At 34.3% G+C, this 22,442-nt stretch overlaps 1 protein-coding gene across 4 annotated transcripts in view; it reads right to left on the bottom strand.

Moving 5' to 3' along the window:
• METAP2 (methionyl aminopeptidase 2) overlaps positions 1-22,442 on the bottom strand; it is a 28,664-nt gene that overhangs the window by 5,609 nt on the left and 613 nt on the right. Inside the window, exons 2-5 of one of the 4 annotated variants that reach the window (XM_039236578.1) lie at positions 20,883-20,990; positions 13,318-13,383; positions 9,631-9,733; positions 662-823 (exon numbers count right to left, since the gene is read on the bottom strand). In XM_039236578.1, the coding sequence (XP_039092509.1) occupies positions 662-823; positions 9,631-9,733; positions 13,318-13,383; positions 20,883-20,990 (439 nt within the window). The remainder of the gene's footprint in view (positions 1-661; positions 824-9,630; positions 9,734-13,317; positions 13,384-20,882; positions 20,991-22,442) is intronic. The other 3 variants (XM_039236579.1, XM_039236580.1, XM_039236581.1) reach the window with 3 other exon arrangements.

Genomic DNA, 22,442 nt, shown 5'->3' with positions numbered 1-22,442 from the left:
CTAAAACTCTTAAATTACTTTTTGGGAGTGATCTGAAAAATTCCTGGATGTGATTAATAGTTCTCTGATGCTATGAAAATAGCAGCTCATTGCTAAACGACAAAAGATTTAAAAAAATTTAACTACACTAGAAATCTGGAGAAAGAGAATCACACAATCCACTTTTAACTTAGTTACTAGGAAGTGAGCTTCTCCACTTAGACTAATATAAATATTACATTTTATTTGCTCAATGTTGCACATTTTAAAAATTGTCTGAATTAGAGAATTGTTGCCTTTTACACCTAATTACTACTCAAAAGGAAAACCAGAGAAAAATTACTTTTATTGGTTTCTTCACTGCATTGTGTTTTGTGACCAATAATTTTAATGCGATTGCCAGATGGCAGAGTAACAGACTTCCAAGCAGAAAATAAGAATCAGAGTAATGTGTGCATTTGCACATATAAGTGTACAAAGTACAAAATAGGGTGTCTGAGGTATAAATGTCCTCTTAACAGTTTCCTCATTACATTTATAGTATAAGAGCTCTGAAGATATTCTTGAACCCTCACTTTAAGTTTTAGCAAAGTAGTAAGGGAACCCAAACATTACAACTGGAGAGTTAGGACTTAAAAAAATTTATTTTTATCACATTATTACAAAAATATATTCCTTTTACCAGATTTCTATCATTGTCATCCCAGGCTTGATCCAGCTCATCACATATTTTCTAACTTGTCGATGTGCTTCTGCAGCTTCTCGAAAATCATTCCAAATCTCTTCACTAGCTTGATCTAATGCTTTCTTTTCTTCACTTGTAGTTCTCCAAGCAGCCGTTCGCCTTTATAGTATGTACAGCATAGTATTAGTCATTTAAGTATTAGTCACTTAAGAAACAGCAGATTAGCATAAAAGCTGAGAGAGACAGAAATATACTAAGACATTTTAGATTAAAATGTCACACATTCAACTTCTTTAATTAAACATCAGCAAAGCTTCTGAAATACTAGTCACAATTACAATCAAGCCAAATCAAGTTAAACTTTTTTAAGATTCTTAAAATCCTCAAATGAGATTTCATTCACAGTCAAAGAAACTAAAACTTTGCCACACAAAAATAACACAAAAAGAAAAAAACGGAGAAGTCAAAAGAGAGTCCTAGAAACCAAGCAGTGGGGGGGGGGGGGGGGGAATCACCCTTCCACTTGAGGTTACTCTGAGAGACTTCAAAAGACCACACTGAAAATTAACATTTAACTTCATCAACAGGGTAAGTACTACGGCAAAAACTTGACCTGGAAATCTACATCATACACCTTCATCAAAATATAAAATATTACGTGCTTTTGCAGGATTTTTCCCAATTGTATATATATGTAAGAGGCGATGCTCTTTGAAGGAGATGGCTCATATTTTAAAATTGCCAGGATTAACAAATATTTTTTATTCATTACCTGGGAAATGAGAAGATCCACTGACTCCCTTTAAGCAGCACCTTTCAAAAATAGTAACTGTTTTCAAATGAAAATCTTTCAAAAAGTTGTAACTTTCACACAACTAGCAATACTGAATGCACAGTTCACAACTCAGTGATCAGTATAAATTATATTCAGTATAAAGTGATGCCTTCAAGATTACTCCTATTTTCCTGAAACTATGGCTTGCAGGCAAATCCAGACTGGTACATGTTTTGTAAATAAAATTTTACTGCACTACAACTATGTGTATTTGTGTACATACTGTCCATAGGTACTTACTTGCATGCTACAAAAGCAGAAGTAACACTTGGCCTAAAATATTTATTACATGGCTCTTTACAGATAAAGTTAACATAACTGCTCTAGACTATGCCCCTAAATTAATGTCTCCAAGTGCTGTGAGTCCTTGGTCATTGTCAAGTTATGATTACTTACTACCGCAACAGCTACCTGTGTGCCAACATCTAGCATCTCTGATTTGCTACAAAGACACAAACGGGCCGTCCTATGTCAATTTAGGGATACTTAAGCATCACAGAAGCTTCTTTGGCTTATTTTCTGTTTGGAAATATATTTTGGATCTATATACTGAGTTTACAAAGAAATGAAATATTGTAGCACCATCTACTAAGGTCAGTTTTATACCCCACAAATACTTAAATGTATATCAATTACTTTTAACCAGAATAGTGAAGATACAAGAGGCAAACAAAAGTATTCAAAGGAACATCCTCAAACTAGAAGGTAATAAATAGGATAAGATCCTTTAAAAAGTGTATCTCAACATGTATCTCAATCTTTTTCAGCTGCAATATACTTATAGCTGCTCAGTCCATGATGGGTCAGACAAGCCACAATCTCCTGACCTCCAGATATAACTTCAAATTTCTCCCATGAATCCAAAAATCTTTCCTGGGAACCAAGAACCCAAATATTCTAAGAATCATTCATTTCCAAGCATAAGAATACTGGCTAAAGACTCAGAGCAATTTTTAAACAAAACATTATCACAATTCTTCATCTCTTACATGGGCCATAATTCTGGCAAATATACTATAGTCATACCATTATGTACCCCGACTCAAAAGCCAAACATTTTGTAAAAAGCAAAAATATCCCCAAATGTTTTTTTCCAGAATGGTTAAGGTGAAAGACTATGTCCACAAGTAATTGATGGATATCATGCAGTGGGGCATGAAAATGAAATTGGTCATTATCAATTCCCATTTTTTCTCTTTAATTCTTTGAATCCACTTATAGATTAAAATGAGTACAATTAAATTTCAAATGCTATCTCACTACATTTTAGAATCAGAACATGGTACAGTTAAGATCTCCAATAGTGAAATCAACAGGTCTCACATAAATATCTTACACTTTTGAAGCTGCATAGCTGATTCTTAGAAGCAGTGAATTGTTCAAAAGATTATGGAATGTTCTGCATTGTTGCTAAAGAGCTACCAATCAGAAACTAGATTAAAGAAATTATTTTTCTAAGTCTTGAGTTCAAATTGAAAGTCATTAGTAATATTCAAGAAATACACTGCCAGCATCTAAAATCAGAATTCCAGGTTAGTTCTAAAGACAAAAAATATTATGAAGGAGCCGCTCCTCTTTCCTAAATTTGGTATTTTGATGTTCAGTCTATTTAGCAAAAATACAGAAATTAGTAAAATCAAAAACATTCTGAGCTAATAACCACTGAAAAGGCAATTAATTCATCCAAATGACAGAGGTGGATTAGAAATACTTTTTAAACATATTATGTATGTACAGCAAAACTATCAAAATAACTGCTTGAAAGAGAATCTTTATAGAAGCGTTTACAGAGTATGTAAATTTTCCACATCTCTTTCATATTTCAGAGTCTTTTCAGTATTTCATCATTTTTACTAGATGTATTAAGAACATAAAACGGAAGTAAAACCAAGATACAAAGGAATCCAATTATTAGTTTCAAATAGTTGTAAACATTTCTGAATTCACTGCATGGGTAACTTGAAAGCTACTTACATTTATATATTTTTTTTTTTAATTTTTTTTTTTTTTTTTTNCTTTCAATCTGAAGGTGTCCTCAGGTCTAAAATGAGTTTCTTGTAGACAGAGAATAGATGGATTTTGGTTTTTTATCCGTTCTGCTACCCTATGTCTTTTATTTTTTATTATTTTTTATTTTTTATTTATTTCTAGGAGAGAGACAGCGTGAGCAGGGGAGGGTCAGAGAGACAGGGAGACACAGACTCTGAAACAGGCTCCAGGCTCTGAGCTGGCAGTCAGCACAGAGCCCGACGCGGGGCCCGAACCCACGAACCGCGAGATCATGACCTAAGCGAAAGTCGGACGCCCAACCGACTAAGCCACCCAGGCGCCCCTACATTTATATTTTTAAAGCACCAAATACCACACTTATAAAATCCTTAAGCCAGAAATTAAGACTGCACCTATACCAATTCCTTCCTCTGAAAACTGGTAGAGAGAAAAATAAAGCATGTTTGAAATTTGCCTGAGAAACTATAGTTAACTGATAAAGTTAATTGATACCCAGCTGATAAAGGAAAATTCTTATAGAAAATCAGCTAATAAATGTAAAAGGAACTACAGAATCAGACATTCACCATTTTGCAGTCCCCAAAGAAGTAACTGATAAAGCATGAATGGATATTAAAATAATTAAGTAAAAGGCTGTTGAAAAAAAAAGGATATTCCAATGGTACCAAACTACCCCACAGATTACTTGGAAACTGCAAAAAGAAAAAAGTACTTTTAAAAAAGAAACAGCTGGCTATTATCACATTAACCAAGTGACCACATACAGTAAAACTAGTAACAGAACAATCTGACATTATATCTGATACAACAAACTATGATACAATATGAAGAACACAGTACCACTTATATGTCCCTGTCAAAATCTAAAACTAATCTAAACCTTTACAACTAATTCCAGTTTACGGAAAATAAAGGACTAGAGAAAAATGTTTAATGATACACAAGGAAACAGTAAGAGAAATCCCAGAACATGGTCTCTTCAAAAAGTCAGTGCAACAGAAGAGAAGATGGGGATTCTAACCATATGCACTATGTGAACCTTGACTGGATCTTCATTTAGAGGGCAAAAATGACTAAGATGATGTTTCAGGGACAACCAGAAAAAAAATTCTAAATATGGAGAACTAAGTATTTACAGGATACTGGAAGTTTACTGTTAATTTATGTAAATGTGGTAATTTGGATTATATCTTAATTCTTGGGAGATGCTTCCAAGTTTTTAGAAGTGGCTGGCTCATTTGGCAGAACATGTGACTCATGAGTTCGAACCCCATGTTGTATGTAGGGATTACTTTATAAAAAGACTTATTTTTAAATGGTCTATCAAAAAGAAAAAATCAACAATAAAAAACACATACATATATACAGAGACATATAAAAATATTGTTGATTTCTTTGCTAACATAAAAACAAAGTTTTGTGGGGTTTTTTTAAAGTTTATTTATTTTTGAGAGTGCCAAAGCGAGCAGAGTAGGGGCAGAGAGAAAAGTATCCCAAGCAGGCTCCACACTGTCAGCACAGAGACTGATGAAGGAACTGAACTCACAAACCAGGAATAAAATCATGACCTGAGCCAAAATCAAGAGTCGGATGCTTTACCTACTGAGCCACCATGGTGCCCCAAAAAGTTAATTTTAAAATGGGTTACAAAGCTGTTTGCAGTATAGTTTTATCTTGAAGAACATTCCCAGGTATTTAAAATACACATTTATAAAAGAGAGGCTATATCAGAAGAAATATCAATACATTAATCATGGTTTTAAATTCCATTGCCAGAACTTAGAAGATTTCTGTTTTTTCTTTTTGCTTATCTGTATCTTCTACCTCTTCTACAATGGACATGGACTGCTTTAACTGTCACCAACAACTGTCTACTAAATTTAGAAATAGCTATCCAGAATTTCAAAATAACTCATTCTACTTCTAGAGATCCAGAATACGAGGAAAATCAGATCCAATTAATATACTACAATATTCATTACAGAATTTTTTCTAATGGTAAAAATTGGAAAACAGTATAAATATTCAAAAATAAGAAAATCACTAATAAAATTATACTAAGATACAAAATAGAGTATAGTCATTCAAAACTGGTTTAAAAATTTTTTAATAACACAGGAAATCCACACAGAAAGTCAATGTTTTTAGAAGTGCAAATTACTAATTATGAGGAAAAAATAGTAATTACACACTAGAGAAACTGGATATACCTTATCCAAGCGAGGAATTATCATCGTGTGCCTCTAGATTCTGAAAACGACCTATCTACGTGTCTAGTATTCCATCAAAAATACACAAATTACTTTCAAATAATTCAGAAAAAGTAGTATGAATACAAATTCACTAACGTAACATTTTCCACATCTGCCTTCTATCTTTCTATCTTCCAAGGAGAAAATCGAATGTTACTGATATATTATATAGAATATATATATATTCTGTAGAATTGTCATATTCCCCTGAGAGAGAGCTTTAGAGAGGCAAATGTTAAAGAAAACCTGAGTGAAAGGTATGCTGGAGTTCTTTGTACTATTCTCGTAATATGGAATTCTTTCTCTTAATTACAGAATTATTTTAAATAAAAATAAATAAAAAGCTAAGTAAACTGCTGCACTCAACCTGGGCGGTAGTTACACAGGCAAGTTCTTTGTGATAATTCATGCAATTTTTAGTAAGTTTATTAAAAAAATAATGAAAGAAAAAAGGAACAATAAAGAAACAAATTTTTTACCTAAAAACAAACTGATGGTTAGGTGGAATAGGTGAAACAAGTGATGGAGATTAAGGAGAGCACTTGTTGTGACAAGCACTGGGTGATGTACAGAAGTATTGAATTACTATCTGTACACCTGAAACTAGTAATATACTGTGTGCTAGCTAGAATTTAAATAAAAGCTTTAAAAAAAGGCAGATACAAAACTGTATTTAATACTCTACCAAATCTAAGAATATTGGTTCTATTTGTAAATAGTCAAAATTGGCCATATGAATATGAAAAAATATTAAAACTTACTAAAAAGGAAACATAACCACAATAAATTTCTTTATTTCCTCACAGCATACAATATTACTTTTAAATATTTAAGTATTAAGAAACATAACATATAATTAATATCTTTCTCTATTTCAAAATCAGAGGTTATTCTGCCTCTATAACGTTTAATTTGCAAAAGATGATAGTAAGGAGGGAAAGATAGTTTTTAAGGTTTATAAAATTTCAATTTTCCTTGTACTAAACATTACTTCAACTGTTCACCATATTCACATTGTTAAAAATATTAAATCTACTTATTAATAAGTATAGGAAATCAATGGTTTTCTTCCACTTAGCAATAAACATACAGAAATGGAAGCACATATAAAAACATCTTGTTCACATCAGTAACAAAACCATGAAACAAGAAATATAACAAAAATGGGGCAGGACCTACCTGAAAAAACTCAGAGTAAGTGGGAAAATATACTAATGGATAAGATGTGACACAACTGTCAATTTTCTGAGAAAAAAATACATAAATATAATGCTATTTTGATCAGAATTCTAATGAGAGCATTTTTCTGTGGGTGTATGTGTTAAAACTATTATGACTGAAAATAGCTTAGTATAAAAAAGAACTGTGTTTTGGTGTGTATGGGAGAGGAGAAAGACTTGCCTTATCAAATTATCAACATATATTATAAAGTTGTTGATAATCAAATCCAAATAATACTAGCACAGGAATACACAAATGAATCAGCAGAATAATAGATTTTTTTTTAAACGTTTATTTATTTTTGAAACAGAGAGAGACAGAGCAAGAGCCAGGGAGGGGCAGAGAGAGAGAGGGAGACACAGAATCTGAAACAGGCTCTAGGCTCTGAGCTGTCAGCACAGAGCCTAATGCGGGGCTTGAACCCACGGACCGCAAGATCATGACCTGAGCTGAAGTCAGACGCTTAACCAACTAAGCCACCTAGGCGCCCCGATCAGTACAATAATAGAAATTGGTTGACTATGAAAATATAGTCTGATAATATGAGAATATAGAATATGGCCGAGGTAGTCATTCCATGGAGTAGAGTGAATTATTTAATAAAGAATTCTAATACAATTGGCTATCCATTTGAAAGAAAATAAAAGTAGCACTCCCAACTCTACACAAAAAAATTCCAGAGTAACTAAAGATGTAATAAAACAGAGGAAGAGTTTGAAAAAAATCTAAGAGACTGCTAGGAATCCAGAGGTACAATATACCGTATTCAAAATTTTAAAACTTTTAAAAGAGCAAAAGAACAAAGCTAGCAATCAAAAAATGCTCACAATAGTTAGCAGTTTGGGAATCATAAACTAAAGTATTAATTTATTCTTTGATTTAGCAGTTCCACTCCTGGAAAACTATCCCACAGTAAACCTGCTAGAGTGTAAGGAGATACGTACATAAACACCTATACATAAATACATATGTGTATACTTATATGTGTATACTTAAGAAATACTTATTATGGAATGGTTTATAATATGGCAAAAAATATTAGAGACAAAGTAAATGCTCATCAATTAGAAAATGGCGAAATACAATGTAGCATATTCACACCATAGAATATTATGAAGCCATTCAAAAGAATAACAGGTTTTCTGACTAACTTGGAGAGCCTTCCTGAATGAGAAAAGGTGAGCAAAGTGTGTACAGGATTCCAAAACAAACAAGACCAAAACACTCCCCTTACATAAACAGACATAGATGTGCACATGTATGAGCATATAAAAATAAGGAAGGCTACCTGCTAGGTGGTTACATGGGTCTGTAAGGAAGGGAAAGAAGAGGGAACAAGCCAAAAAAAAAAAAAATTAAAAAGATTATATTTAAAAATAAATGTGATTATATTGCATGTACAATGAAAAGTTAAATTACATGCCTGTAACATTTCAAAAATAGATGCTTTAAGATAGGGATGGTGATTGATGAATTCAAATTCAAAGAAAAGATGCTCATGACATTAAATTTCAGAACTTTATAGACTTATTTCCTATAGGTATTGGGAATGAAAGAGGGCAATTAAAATATAACAATATCATGTTCTTTCCTAAGTTTAAAGAGAAACAATGATGTCTTTACAGGTCAATGAAACAAGGCTACAGTAGAAGCTTTCTTAACCAACTATAGCTACCACTGGATTAACTGATGGTCTTGATTCCCTCTGTAAAATATACTGACCAATGGTCACTGTATTCTGAAAATAAGGGGTGGACAGGTTCCTATTCTGAATAATAACAGCAGCAGCAACTAAGAATGCTTACCATGTGTCTGTTACCCTCCTAAGTGCTTTACATACATTATTCTTCTTCACAACAAACCTATGAAGTGCTCATTTTATGGATGAAGAAATGAGAGCAAAGACATGGTAAGTTACTTGCCCAAGTCACAAAGCTAATAAGTGTTAGAGCTGGGATTCAGATGAATCCCAGCTCCCATGTTCTTAACCAGTCAAATAATGACACCATGAGTGTCTGTTGACCAGCAGAAATTGTTGCCGTTCAGAACAATCAAGTGATTTGTTCACAAACCGATGTAAATTATCAGTTACTATAATTATGTAATTTTGTTATATAGTACACAAAAAATTGTTTCTATGAAAACTAAACTGATTACTCAGGAAAATCTCAATAAAGGCAAGTCATCAAAAAAAACCCAACTTGTCAAATTAAGTACTGATAAGAACTGCAAATGGTTTCAGGGAAAAAATGTAAACATGTAAGTATTAGCCCTCAGATTACATAGTTTTTATTCACAGAAGCTCAAAATGGAATACATTCACAGACAGTGCATTATGGATATAGCTTATAAAGAGAAAAAACATGTTCAAATATCAAGAATGATAAAAAAACAAATGTTTATTTTAACTTTTACCAATAAAGATTTTTATTTTTTGTGATTCCCCACTTTAACATACTTTTTTGATTAACTAAACTATGACCAGTCCCAATTATTTTAGGTAAGAGGGCTTCTACTGTATTTTTGGTTAACAAATTCACAAGCTTTTATTAAGGCAGTAAAGCAAAGTTCTGAGAAAAATCAAATCTGCTTTATTGCTAAGCTACAATTTTCAAAAATCAAACTGGAAGTGATTTTATAATCCTTACCCATCTTGTGTGGGTGGGTACTCGCATTCTTGTCCTTTGGGAAACACACCATTAGGATACAGGTCACATATTGGAACTGAGGGAGGGTCTGTTTGAACTTTTGCTGTGAGATACAAATAAAGCATTAACTCCTGTAGTTAAAAATGAAATTAAGCAGTTATCATTACAGTTTTTCTCAGTTCCTAATGGTTGCTATATGACCTAATTTTAAAGAATCTCCTTGCTGCCTTACAGTTAAAAACATAAGATATTTCACCTGGCTACCTCCTCTCCGATGTACAGATGCTTGGGAAAAGAAATATTCAACTCTCTAGAATTCCTTTATATATTTAAACAGCATATGCCTTGGCAGAAAGCACATTTTAATATTTTTGTCTTCATTTACTATACTGGAAATGGAATAGCATATAAAGACTGGTTTTCACAAATAAAAATCAAAGAAGCAACAAGAAAATATGAAAGAAATCCTATAGCAATTAAGTAAAAATATAAAGCTAGAAGTGAAAAACTTATTTCAAGGAAATATTAGGTATAAAAGTTAAGAGTATATATATACCCAGTGCTAAAAGAATTTAGGTAGCCCTATACAAATTTCCAGGTACTTGAGAAAAGGTATAGTCCTTCCATATGTTTTAAGAGCATTATTTCCCAAACTATGTTCTAAAACACACCAGTGTTCCAAGAGGACTTTTAAAAATATCTGGAGATTTGTCTTCTAAAAAAATGTTTTAAATACATAAGAACTAGTTATATAGTTCTTATTATATGAAGAACCACCCTTTAGTAATATCTGCTGTTTCAAAAGAATGCCAGGAAGTTGAGTTAATTTATATAGTGATATAAGACATTCAATGTATATCTGTAGCATTTCAACTACTGAGGTGAAATATGTGGTTTTCTTTTTATTATAACTGGTCTTATGTTGTGGATTTTTGTCTTAAATTTTAACATATATTTTGCTCTTCTTGTTCTCCAATGGGGGGGGAAAAAGAACTATATAAATAAAAATATGACCATTTATTGAGGCAAATTATCTATGGAACCATGTTTTGGTTCCTTCTTTTAATCCAAATAGTATCTCATGAGCACCAAATGTTTGTCTGTCTTTACATAATGTTTAAAAGCATCCCACGGACAAGTAAACTTGGGAAACACTGCTTTAGGATCCTCCTCAGAAGGAACATTTGATTTTAAAATCAAAAAAGATCTCAGAGGTCATCTAATTTAGCTTTACACTTAAACCTAGGAATCCCCTAATGTCCTCTGATAGAGGGCAGTGAACTCAAAACTGGAAACACGCTTCATCTCCCAAGCAAAAATCCTTTCATTCTACAAGAACTGCTATTAGAAAGCTCTTCCTATGCTTGTTAGTTCTAGCTTTATTCTTTGCATTGAAAACATTTTACTTTTCATTTCTACGGATTCCTTCCTCTCTATGATGAGAAACCACTTTAAGGGAAATGGTTCTTAACACTTTCACCCCTATGTGCCAACCCTGAATTTGTCAATGTTCTTTTTAAGCTGGTATCAGAACTGATTTATATAAATAGTCCAAATAAGGTATAATTAATATAAAACTATACTACTAATTCTAACAATCCTAGAACTATTAAATAGTGAAAACTCCCTGCTTTTTGGCTCACAATGTTTTAGCACTCAAAATCTTTAGATCCTATCACCCTGTACTAACTTCATATACATTTATAAAATTTCAGTTTGCTAATCCTAGTCTATTTTTCAGTTTTCCTGATCTTTTGAAATCTTGAGTTTATCAACAAAAGTATTATCACCCTCAGCTTTATCTCTCTATAAATCTGACAGATGCCTTTTATACTGTCCAAAAATTAGTAAGACAAAAGACTCAAAAAGAACATTAGAGAAAAAAATTTGTAATCAAAATAGGAGAGTTGAAGTCTAACCTAAACCACTTATTAACTGTGACTTGGACAGACGGCCAAATGTGCCAAGCCTCAGTTTCCTCATCTACAAAATGAAGAACCAGATGAAATCTTCAATAACCTTTGAAAATTATAATGCACTATGCCCAAATTATTATCTAAAACTATGAATTATAACAATCTGTACTGCAGTTATCACTGCTATCATTTATAATTCTCTCAGTTTACAAATGAGGAAAATAGGGGCAGTGAATGGCTCATAATTACATTATTTGGCTTATTCCAGAAGTGATTTATGAGAGCCTACAAGGAGATCTAAAATATACAAATAAGAAATAGTAAATTAGAGGGAAAAAAAATCAAAACATGGCAAGAACATAAAACAGAACCTGAAATATTGCCAATACAAAACCACGGATTTGACTCTAAGCTCTCTAGTAGCCAGTATTTTTTTTAAAAAGCTAGGTTATTTGCATATACATCATACTTATGAGATAAATACATTAAGTACTCAGGAAAAGCACAATTATTCTTGATACTAAGACCACACAGAAGAGTATTTTTTACGAGTACTCATAAAGAAATACAATGAACAATAGGTTCAACAACATCCTCAGAGGAGGCACAATAAAAGCTGATGGCATCTTACTAAAACATGTCAGTGGAAGAATTCTACCAATGGCAAATACAAAGTAGCCCCTAACATTCCTCCCTGTTTATCTACTTGCATTAGGGAATAATTTAAGAGTATTGGGAGAAACAGTTATCTCTCAAACCATTTTCAGACAATACCATGTCTCACAGGCACATGTTAAGCAATTTTTGAATGGAAGGAATATGATACCACATCTCTGGAAGACTCCCAGAATACAGGTAACCTGTGCTCATTAAATACAGACTATGCTAGGGACAGAACTGACATCTGATGTGTAGAAGGATCTAACAAAAGTAGATGCCTGAACAGAAAGAAGGCTATCCCATCTTCATCTGGAGACACATCAGGAAAATTGCTGGTAGAGCCAATAGCTTTCTTAAAAAATATTTACGTATTTCTCTCAATACAGATAAAAATGAGTCAAGCCCCAATATTCTGATTCATACAATTTTAGCCAAAAAGATTTAAAGAAAGGTATAAGCAAATACTCAATGGTCTCATTGATCCCCAGAGGGCATCAAGATTAGCACTTGCTTTGATTCTCAACCCAACCCAACATTTATTCCCCAATACCATACATTCTCCCCTGTTTCTCTAAATAGAATTTCAGATCCCTAAAGTGCTGGTTGGCCATTTAAAGAAACAAAACGCAAGTAGAATCATATTTTAAGTAAATATGAAATAGTACAATGTCATTAGTAAAATTTTGCCATATGCACCAATTTTAAATAATGGGAATCCTCATTAAATATTCATCAAGAATCTCATAATTTCAAAGCTGCAGGTGAACTACAAACTACGTTTTTCCTATTACCACACAGTGGCATCACTTTAGTCATCCCTGAAAGAGTTGTTATTTGCATTATTCAAGTTTTAAATGATAAGCTCATCCCTAAATTGCAGTAAAATGAATCAATTATTAACATCCCTTATCTCAATAAAAGGTAAAGAAAACACGAACAGGACTGTTAAATGAAAAAATAGTCATGAGTTTCACTAAATACTACTTCTATTAAGCCCAAATTTATTTCCTTAACATACACTGGGATCTTAAACAACTTCAAATCTACACTTCAAACTTGCTGGTTAACAAACACTTCTAATTTGTTAGTAAGATCAACTTAATACACTAACGTCCTCTCTTCTTCTTCTTCTTTTTCTTCTTCTTTCCAGCTGCTCCATCTCCATCCCCATCTCCATCTAAGAAAAGACCATTTCAAGTACACATTTATTTAAACCTCAGAAGCAGAGGGACCAAGCAAGCACAAGCAGAGAAGTACACACACACAAAGCATCTTAAATGGCATACAATAGAGCTGATCCAATTGCTAATGTATCAGAATTTGAATTGTATGATCAAAAGCACTAAAGAAACTTTGACATTAATAAAAGAATTATTGAGTAACATATTTTTAAGAATAAAAAATATATTAACACTTTTTTCAAAAACTAGGAAAAATAACTAGTTAGTTTAATACTAACAACTGTGTAACTTCACCTAAAATCTTACTTTGTTTACATATGCTTTTCAGTTTAACACTTCATGACCTCATGTGATCCTCAAAGGACCTTTAGGAGGTAAAACAAGGAATGTTTAAGGGACATGCAAGAGAATCCCAACTGGTAAATGGCAGAACTGGACAAAGAATATTCCAGGGAGGGATATTTGGGGGGTCATATTTTAAAGTATCTTTTCCTGGGGCCCTTGGGTGGCTCAGTTGGTTAAGCATCCAACTTTGGCTTAGGTCATGATCTCACGGTTCATGGGTCTGAGCCCTGCGATGGGCTCTGGTGCTGACAGCTCAGAGCATGGAGCCTCCTTCAGATTCTGTGTCTCCCTCTTTCTCTCTTTGTCCCTCCCCGACTTGCGCTGTCCATCTCGTTCAAAAATAAATAAAAAACATTAAAAAAAATTTTTTTAAATATCTTTTCCTATATAGTTGTTATTAAAGAAAAAGAATTCTGGATCAAATTGTATACAAAAATCAGAGGGCATATATACTTTTCCTAGGTTCAGTTCTCAGAAGAACCTGAGACCAAAAAATGGAGATTAAGAACTATTTGGAAAAAATAGTTGGCAAAAAAGTAACCAAAATAAGCACTATCTGTCAGTTTTTATAACAATCTTTTATGAAGCCCATGCCATACTCTTGAACTTGGAGAAAAGAGAAAAGATACTATTATGGTCAATATTAAATAAATAGTGATTTAAAACATTTTAAATAAAGTTACCAAAAAATAGACTCAATGTCTGAATTTCTAAAAATGCTGCTCAATAAATTTCAACAATCATGAAATACACCAATCTACCCACAAATCACAATGCTATGAAACAGGGATGAAGTTGCGACAATAATTAGAAGTTGACAGTTTAATAGTATGTTCACCATATAGTCTTCTTTTACATGTTCCCCCTAGTGGCAGTAACTCATGGCTAGCATCAATAATTTTAGAACATGAAATCCACACCCATAAAACAATGTCAAATGAATGCTTACATTTTCTGATCAAAGAGTTTCCTTTTTACTCCCAGAATGATAAGCAGGAGTCATAAAAGAAACTATCTCACCATGCTACCTACTATATTCTTCTAAAATAATTATCACACAAAATTACAATCTTATCTTTTTTTGTTTTGTAACTGCTGACTTACTTATTATTGGTTTCTAGATTCAAAAGCCCAACAAAATTACTAGGAAAAAAATTTGTTTAATGTTTGTTTATTTTTGAGAGCGCACATGCATATACACAGGGGAGGGGAACAAAGAGAGGGGGGAGACAGAGAGAATCCCAAGCAGGCTCCATGCTGTCAGAGCAGAGCCCAATGCAGGGCTTGATCTGACTGGGAGATCATGACCTAAGCCGAAATCAGGGCAACCAACTGAGCCACCCGGGTGCCCCTAACGTGAAAAAAAAAATTGTTTTTTTTTTTTTTTTTTTTTTTTTAAGAAAGCACAACTTTCAGGGTGCCTTGCTGCCTCAGTTGGTTGAATGGTTGACTCATGATTTCAGTTCAGGTCATAATCCCAAGGTTCGTTCCCCCCCCCCCCCCACCCCGCCTCCACTGCTCTCCCCTGCTTGCAGGCACTCTCCCTAAAAGAAAAATAATTTTTTTTAATTAAAAAAGAAAACACTTTAATTTGTTCATGTGTCATATAATCTAATTCACATATTCTGCACTACAATTTTAATAGTAACTTCCATTCATTCAATAAACGTTTGCTGAGGGGCATCTGGGTGGCTCAGTAAGTTAGGCATCCGACTTTGGTTCAGGTCACAATCTCGTGGTTCATGAGTTCCAGCCCCACGTTGGGCTCTGTGCTGACAGCTCAGAGCCTGGAGCCTGCTTTGGATTCTGTGTCTTTTCTCTCTCTCTGCCCCTCCCCCACTCATGCACGTGTGTGCGCACACTCTCTCTCAAAAATAAACATTAAACAAAAAAATTTTTAAAAAGTTTGCTGAGTTCTAAAGTACCAGGTTATAGGAGAATAGCAAACAAGATGAACATTCAATGCCTACCATACTACTACACTCAACTACACTACACTCAACTTAAATGCTTCAAGATATATAACCAGTTTAAATACACCCTAAAAATCCTTCCAGCTGTGTGATGCTGGGCAAATTATTTAGCCTCTCTCTACAATGGTTCTTCATCTTTAAATGAGGGAAGATGGGCACACCTGGATGACTCAGTCGGTTAAGCATCCGACTTCTGCTCAGGTCATGATCTCGCAGGGTTTGTGGGTTCAAGACCCGTGTCAGGCTCTGTGCTGACAGCTAGCTCAGAGCCTGGAGCCTGCTTCGGATTCTTTGCCTCCCCCTCTCTCTGACCCTCCCCTCTCACGCTGCCTCTCTCTCTCTCTCAGAAATAAATAAAACATTAAAAAAAAACTTATAAATGAGGGAAAATAAAGCTCATCCCTTGATACTCAATCATTCTCCTGAGACTAACTACTTTATCCAATGTTTAAGGTCTGTATTCAGTATGGAATAATAGCTACTGTTTAATGAACTCTTGTGCCAGAAGGGTAGTAGAGCCTGGATCCAAATACTGAACTATATATGCTTATATGCCCATGCATTAGACCATGCCAGAATTTATGTGTTCTTTTAAAGTTTATTTTTTCAATTTTTTGTTTTTTTATTTTGATTTTAACGTTTATTTATTTTTGCATTTTATATTTTATTTAACATTTATTTATTTTTGAGGGACAGAATGGGAGCAGGGGAGGGGCAGAGAGAAAGGGAGACACAGAACCTGAAGCAGGCTCCAGGCTCTGTGCTGTCAGCACAGCACCCAACACAGGGCTTAAACTCATGAACAGTGAAATTATGACCTGAGCTGAAGTCCCGTTTAACTGACTGAACTACCCAGGTGCCCCACAACTTATGTTTTTGTAAGTCTTTCTTTCATAGCATTCCAGGATATTCTTAACAGATAGAGATTGTTCATATTTATTGCTGTATTAGCCCTATGCCCAAATCAATTAATATTTGTTGAATGACAAGTGGACATCTATATGCAAGGAAAAAAGGGATCTTAATTCTTACCTTCCACTAGATACAAAAATTAATTCTAAATGGATCATAAACCTAAACATAACAGCTACAAATATATAAAACTTCTTGGAGCGGCTGGGTGAATATCCATTCTAACTCTTGATTTTGGCTCAGTTCGTGATCTCATGGTCTGTAAGCTTGAGCCCCAAATCAGGCTCTGTGCTGGCAGTGCCAGGCCTGCTCAAAATTCTCTCTGCTCCATCTTTGCTCATGCACGCACTGTCTCTTAAAAATAAATATTTTTTAAAACCCTCTCCATTCTTTAAAATAAATAAAAATAAAAATGTATAAAACTACTTGAAGAGAACATGAAAAAAAATCTTAATGGCCCTAGAGACAGAATTATTTAACTTTCTGGATAACAAACAAAAAACATGACCCATAAATAAAATAAATGGGATTTCATCAAAATTAAAATCTTTTCTGCTGCAAACAATACTAGCATGAAAGAAAATACTAGTAAAACATTTACTAAAGAGTTTGTATCAAGAATAAAGAACCACTACAACTCAGTAACAACTCAACTGAAAAATGGACAAAAGATGTGAACATTTCACCAAAGATATATGAAAGGCAAAAACATGAAAAGATGTTCAACATCATCAATCATTAGGGAAATGCAATGTTAAAACTACAACGACATACTAGTACACACCTGTTAGAAAAGCTAAAATTTTAAAATTAACAATACCAAATGCTTATGAGAATCAAAGGACCTGAAACTCTTAACTACTGCTGACCAGAAAGCAAAATGATACAGCTACTCTAAATAACAGTTTGATAGTTTCTTATAAACATATAATTCCCATATGACTAGCAACCCTACTCCTATGTATTTGCCCAGAAGAAATGAAAATGTATTGTCTACACAAAGTCTTGTATACAAATGTTTACAGTAACTTTATTCAGAAGTCAAAAACTAGAAACAGTCCCAATATCCATCAACTAATAAATGGATAAATGAATCTGGAATACTATTCAGCAATAAAGAGTAATGAACTACTGATACATGTGCAGCAACTGAATGACTCTCTGAGTATCATGCTAAGGGAAATAAGCCAAAAAAAGCCACACACTCTAATAATTCCATATATATTATATTGTAGAAAAAACTATAGTAACAAAAATATATCAAAGGTTTCAAGGGATCAGGGTATGAGGCAGAGAACAGACTTCAAGGGGCTCAAGGGAACTTTTCTGTGGAGATGAAAATGTTAAATGAAAATGGTCTACATCTTGAGGTGTCTGGATGGCTCAGTCAGTTAAGCATCCAACTTCGGCTCAGAGCGTGATCTCGTGGTTAATGAGTCAAGCTCTGTGCTGACAGCTCAGAGCCTGGAGCCTGCTTTGGGTTCTATGTCTCCCTCTCTCTCTACCCCGCCACAGCTCACGCGCGCTCTCTCTCTCTCTCACACAAAAATAAACAAACGTCAAAAAAGAAAACGGTCTACATCTTGGTTGTAGTTACACAAATGCACACATTTGTCAAAACTCACCAAACAATATACTTATAAAGGACAGATATATAGAATGTTCAACATCATACGAAAACCCTAATATAAACTATGGACTTTGCATAATAATGAGATATCAATGTAGGTCCATCCACTGTCACAAATGCACCACTCCAGTGGGGGATGCTGATAATGGGAGAGGCTGTGTATGTGTGGTGGTAGGAAGTATATGGGAAATCTCTGCTTAATTTTGCTGTGAACCTAAGTAAACTGCTCCAAAACATAAAGTGTATTTTTTGAAAATGGTGAATATAGTCCTAGGCAAATTATACCTTAATAAATCTGACTTAGGGGACCCAGGGTAGCTCAGCTGGTTAAAGGTCCAATTTGACCTCTGTTTAGGTCTTGATCTCAAGGTCATGAGTTCAAGTATTACACTGGACTTGAATACTTTAAAAAAAAATTTTAAAAACCTAACTTAAAACTTTATTGAATTACTTTTAGCACACTGCCAAATGCCCACAGGATGAACTTTTCACACCAATACTCCAGTGTCAAATTAAACACATCTAAAATTAAACACAATACTTTCTCCTTTGCCTACAAATTCCTTCCTCCAATCTCAACCCACTCTCCCTCTCTACTTCACCATTTCAGTAAACAGCACCAACATCCTGTCATCCAAATTCAAACTCTAGGATCTACTAACGCCTCTTCTTCCTTCTCCCCAGTTTGAAAGTCCTGTATCCTTTAATTTTTGCTTCCACAACCACTATTCCAATGAGCTCTTCCTTCCATTCTCATTTATGCCCACCAATTTAAATCATCATTATTACCTGCCTAAACTGTTAAGTGCCCTCCGAAATGATCTCCAAGCCTTTCTTGTATATTTCCTCTAATAACCCTGCATACATATGATTAAATTTATTTTTATAACATTCTTTTTTTCTTAACATTTTATTTTATTTTTAAGTAAGCTCTACACCCAACATGGGGCTTAAATTCATGATCCCAAGATCAAGAGTCACATGCTCAATGGCCAGAACCAGCCAGGTGCCCTTATTACATTCTCCTTTTAAAAATGCTTCAAGGCTCCTTCAACAAATCATCTCATATGGCTGGTCTGCACTATTCACTGCACCTTGAATACATCCTCAGCATTGTTCGGCCCCAAAGTGGTCTCCTCTGTTTGGTTTTATTCAAGTCCCATTCCTTCCAAAGAGCCTTCCTTCATCACTGAGCCCATAATTCCTCTCCAAATTTCAATAAGCTTTCAGTATATCTTTTCTGCTCTTTGTCTCTCCACCCCACTATCAGTTTTTCTTTAGAACAAAGATTCTGAAATACTAACTTTCTATCCTCTCAAACAACTCTCACAATAGACTAGTAGTACTGGCTGATAGTGATTATTGAAATGAATTAGGCAAACAACTCAATTAGAGAAAAACAATACTCCTCAAATCGTCTTTAAAACATTGATGATTTCCAATCAATCTGACAAACTTTTCTCCTTCCAAGTCAAGAGATTCATACAACTTTGCAGAAGTGAAATGAAATAAGGAAAACTCTTCCAAGATTAACATTTTGATCTTCTACACAGGCCTACAGCAATCTATTGTACAACCTTGAATTTAACAGTCCCTTTCTTGCTAAGAGCTCAAAATATGTTCATAATTTGAAGCACAAAAACAAGGTAAAATGGACAAGAGATTTGCTTAAGGAAGAGCTACCTTTTCCCTTGAACTTTGGCATATTTTCCACCAAATTTTGACTATAAGCTCCTTGAAGGCATAGAATTTATCTTTCTAAAGTGGAAACAACTACTCTGCCTTATCCTAACACAATAATTAAAGTATAGCAAGTATTTGTGTTACTAAGGATTAGAAGGCACAAGCCCAAGTTGGCAGTGCTTGAGGAAGAGCAGTAAGAGACAACGGGAGACAATTAAGAATGGGAAAGTCTCATCTCCTTTTCTGCTAAAAAAAGGCTACAGAAAAAGTGTTCTCTTAGCAAATACTCCCTCCACTGTCTTATCGATAACATCAATTGTCAGAATTCCAAGAATTGCTGATTTTTAAAGAAATCTTATAGGAACAAACATAATGTAAAAAACTAGGGCTGGTTAATTTATAATAGAGTTTAGAAGCACTCCATATACTCTTTGAAAATAAAGAGAGGAAGATTTCATACAGAGTAAAGGAATAGACTTGGAATCAGGTGGTAGGTTTGAAACTTTTGGCTCTACACATACTAGCGGTGTTTCACTGGGCAAATGATGTAACTATTATTTCCTGAAAAGAGCACCTACTTTGTTTGGGTTTGTGAAGATAAAATGAGAACACATGTGAAAGTATCCTGAGACACTGCCTTGTACATATAAGTTGCTCAATATATGTTAATTGAATAAACAGTCCTTCTATTTCATCTTAACACCCACTATTTGGTATTTTATCAAGTACATTTTAAGAAGTTGAGATCTGTGTTATTTGAGCAGTCATTCAACTTATCCAACGTCTTAAGAATTGCTTATAAACACCTTTTTTCAAAAATCTATGCTATTGAGGCTTTACTGTCAATTAACACATCAGAGAATCATAAACTATAAGGACACAAGTAGATTTTGTTTAAAGAATGTCAGACTTTCTTGCTTTTCTAACCACAAAAATCAAATTTACCATTTACCTTCATCGTCATCATCTCTTTCTTTCTCTTCCAATGCTTGTTTTTCCAACTGTCTTGCTACCTCATCAACTGAGGCTCCTGATTCTTTATCAGGTTCCTGTTGCCCTGCTGATCAAATATAACATAAGTCAAATCTAATAAAGATAATTTCCAATTAAAATATGTTCTAAGGATCCCGGAGAACACACAAGTCCTTTCCTGTCTGATACGCATTCAGGAAACAAAAACAGAAACATTATTGTAAACATAATAGAATTTATTTAACGACAAAGAAAAATCTGCCACATTTAAGTAGCATTGTCCATTCAATAAAATATCCATTACACCTTCTTTGTACTAGCAACTAAAGGATAAACAAAAATGTGAGTTGGTCCCTAGCCTTAAGTTATTTCACTTTTTAAAGTACTTAACAATTTGACTACACCAAAACACTTTATTAACCAAACAGGTAGTTAAGATAGGTAGTAAATACTGAAGGTCTTAGCAAGAGGAGGATTTGTACAGGACACTGGGAACTTCAAATCTTCAGGAAGAAGTAAGTTGTCAAGCCAGGATGGGTAAAATCAAAACGAAGAGAAAAATGTAATTCCATTATTAAAGCAAAACAAAATCCTTGAACAGCTAAGCACAAGACCAGCTCCCCCCACCTCACCCAAATGATTACAACAACCCAGCTGTCGGAAAGAAATCCAGCTGTGTGTGTAAAGAAATAGTATTACCACTTAGCACACAATGAAGTGATATTCTGGCTACTGTAGAGGGTTCATATGGAGAGATACAACTGCTAAAAATACATCAGGGTCAGTCTACCGAACACCTGAATGGACAAACTGAAGAGTTTGGATTTCATCCAAAAGCCAGTAACAGCCCACCATGGAACAAGAAGAGCCGACTATGTCTAGGGATTAAACTTTCTCTTGAAGTGTCCCAGCACCCACAACTTTCCCTTTTCAACTTCCATTTAATCAAAATTTTAGAAAGTTAGGTCTTTCTGACCTCTCTCAACTTCACTTTCATCACTTGTGGCCTCTACATTGGTCTCTCAATCTTTGTCTGGCTGATGTTAGAAACAGGTACAACATTCCGTTCCTAAAATGAAGGACCACATGCAAAGAAACACGGACTTCTCAAAAAAAAAAAAAAACACATTTAAGTTTCTAACTCATAACGTAATCCAAGTGTAAACTTTCAGCTTGTTTTCCTTGCATTACCAATGGATTTAGAGAAGTTCCATTCCAACCCACATAATATTCTATCTGGACTGCAAGCAAATGGCATCATAATTCAAACCAAAAAGCCATGAAGCTTGATGCTACGGGATTAGGCAGGGGAAAATTCGCATCACTACCACATATTCTGCAATTACTACTCAGTGACATGAGCGCGTGGGCATTACACACATATACACACACCCCAGAAGTGCAGCCCGCAACAAAAATCCTTCTATGAACCAGGAAGGTGGGGGGAGGTGCAGTCAAGGCACTAAGATTTCCCCACTCCTCTCCTATCCTTGACGAAAATACGCTCCAGGTTGCTTCGGCAAAGAGGCAACAGCGCGGG

The sequence above is a fragment of the Hyaena hyaena genome, unplaced genomic scaffold (assembly GCF_003009895.1).
Source record: "Hyaena hyaena isolate Hyena2069 unplaced genomic scaffold, ASM300989v1 scaffold_113, whole genome shotgun sequence".
NCBI classification, from domain to species: Eukaryota; Metazoa; Chordata; class Mammalia; order Carnivora; family Hyaenidae; genus Hyaena; species Hyaena hyaena.
Note: the sequence above shows the minus strand (reverse complement) of the source record. Positions and strands in the feature narration are given on the sequence as shown.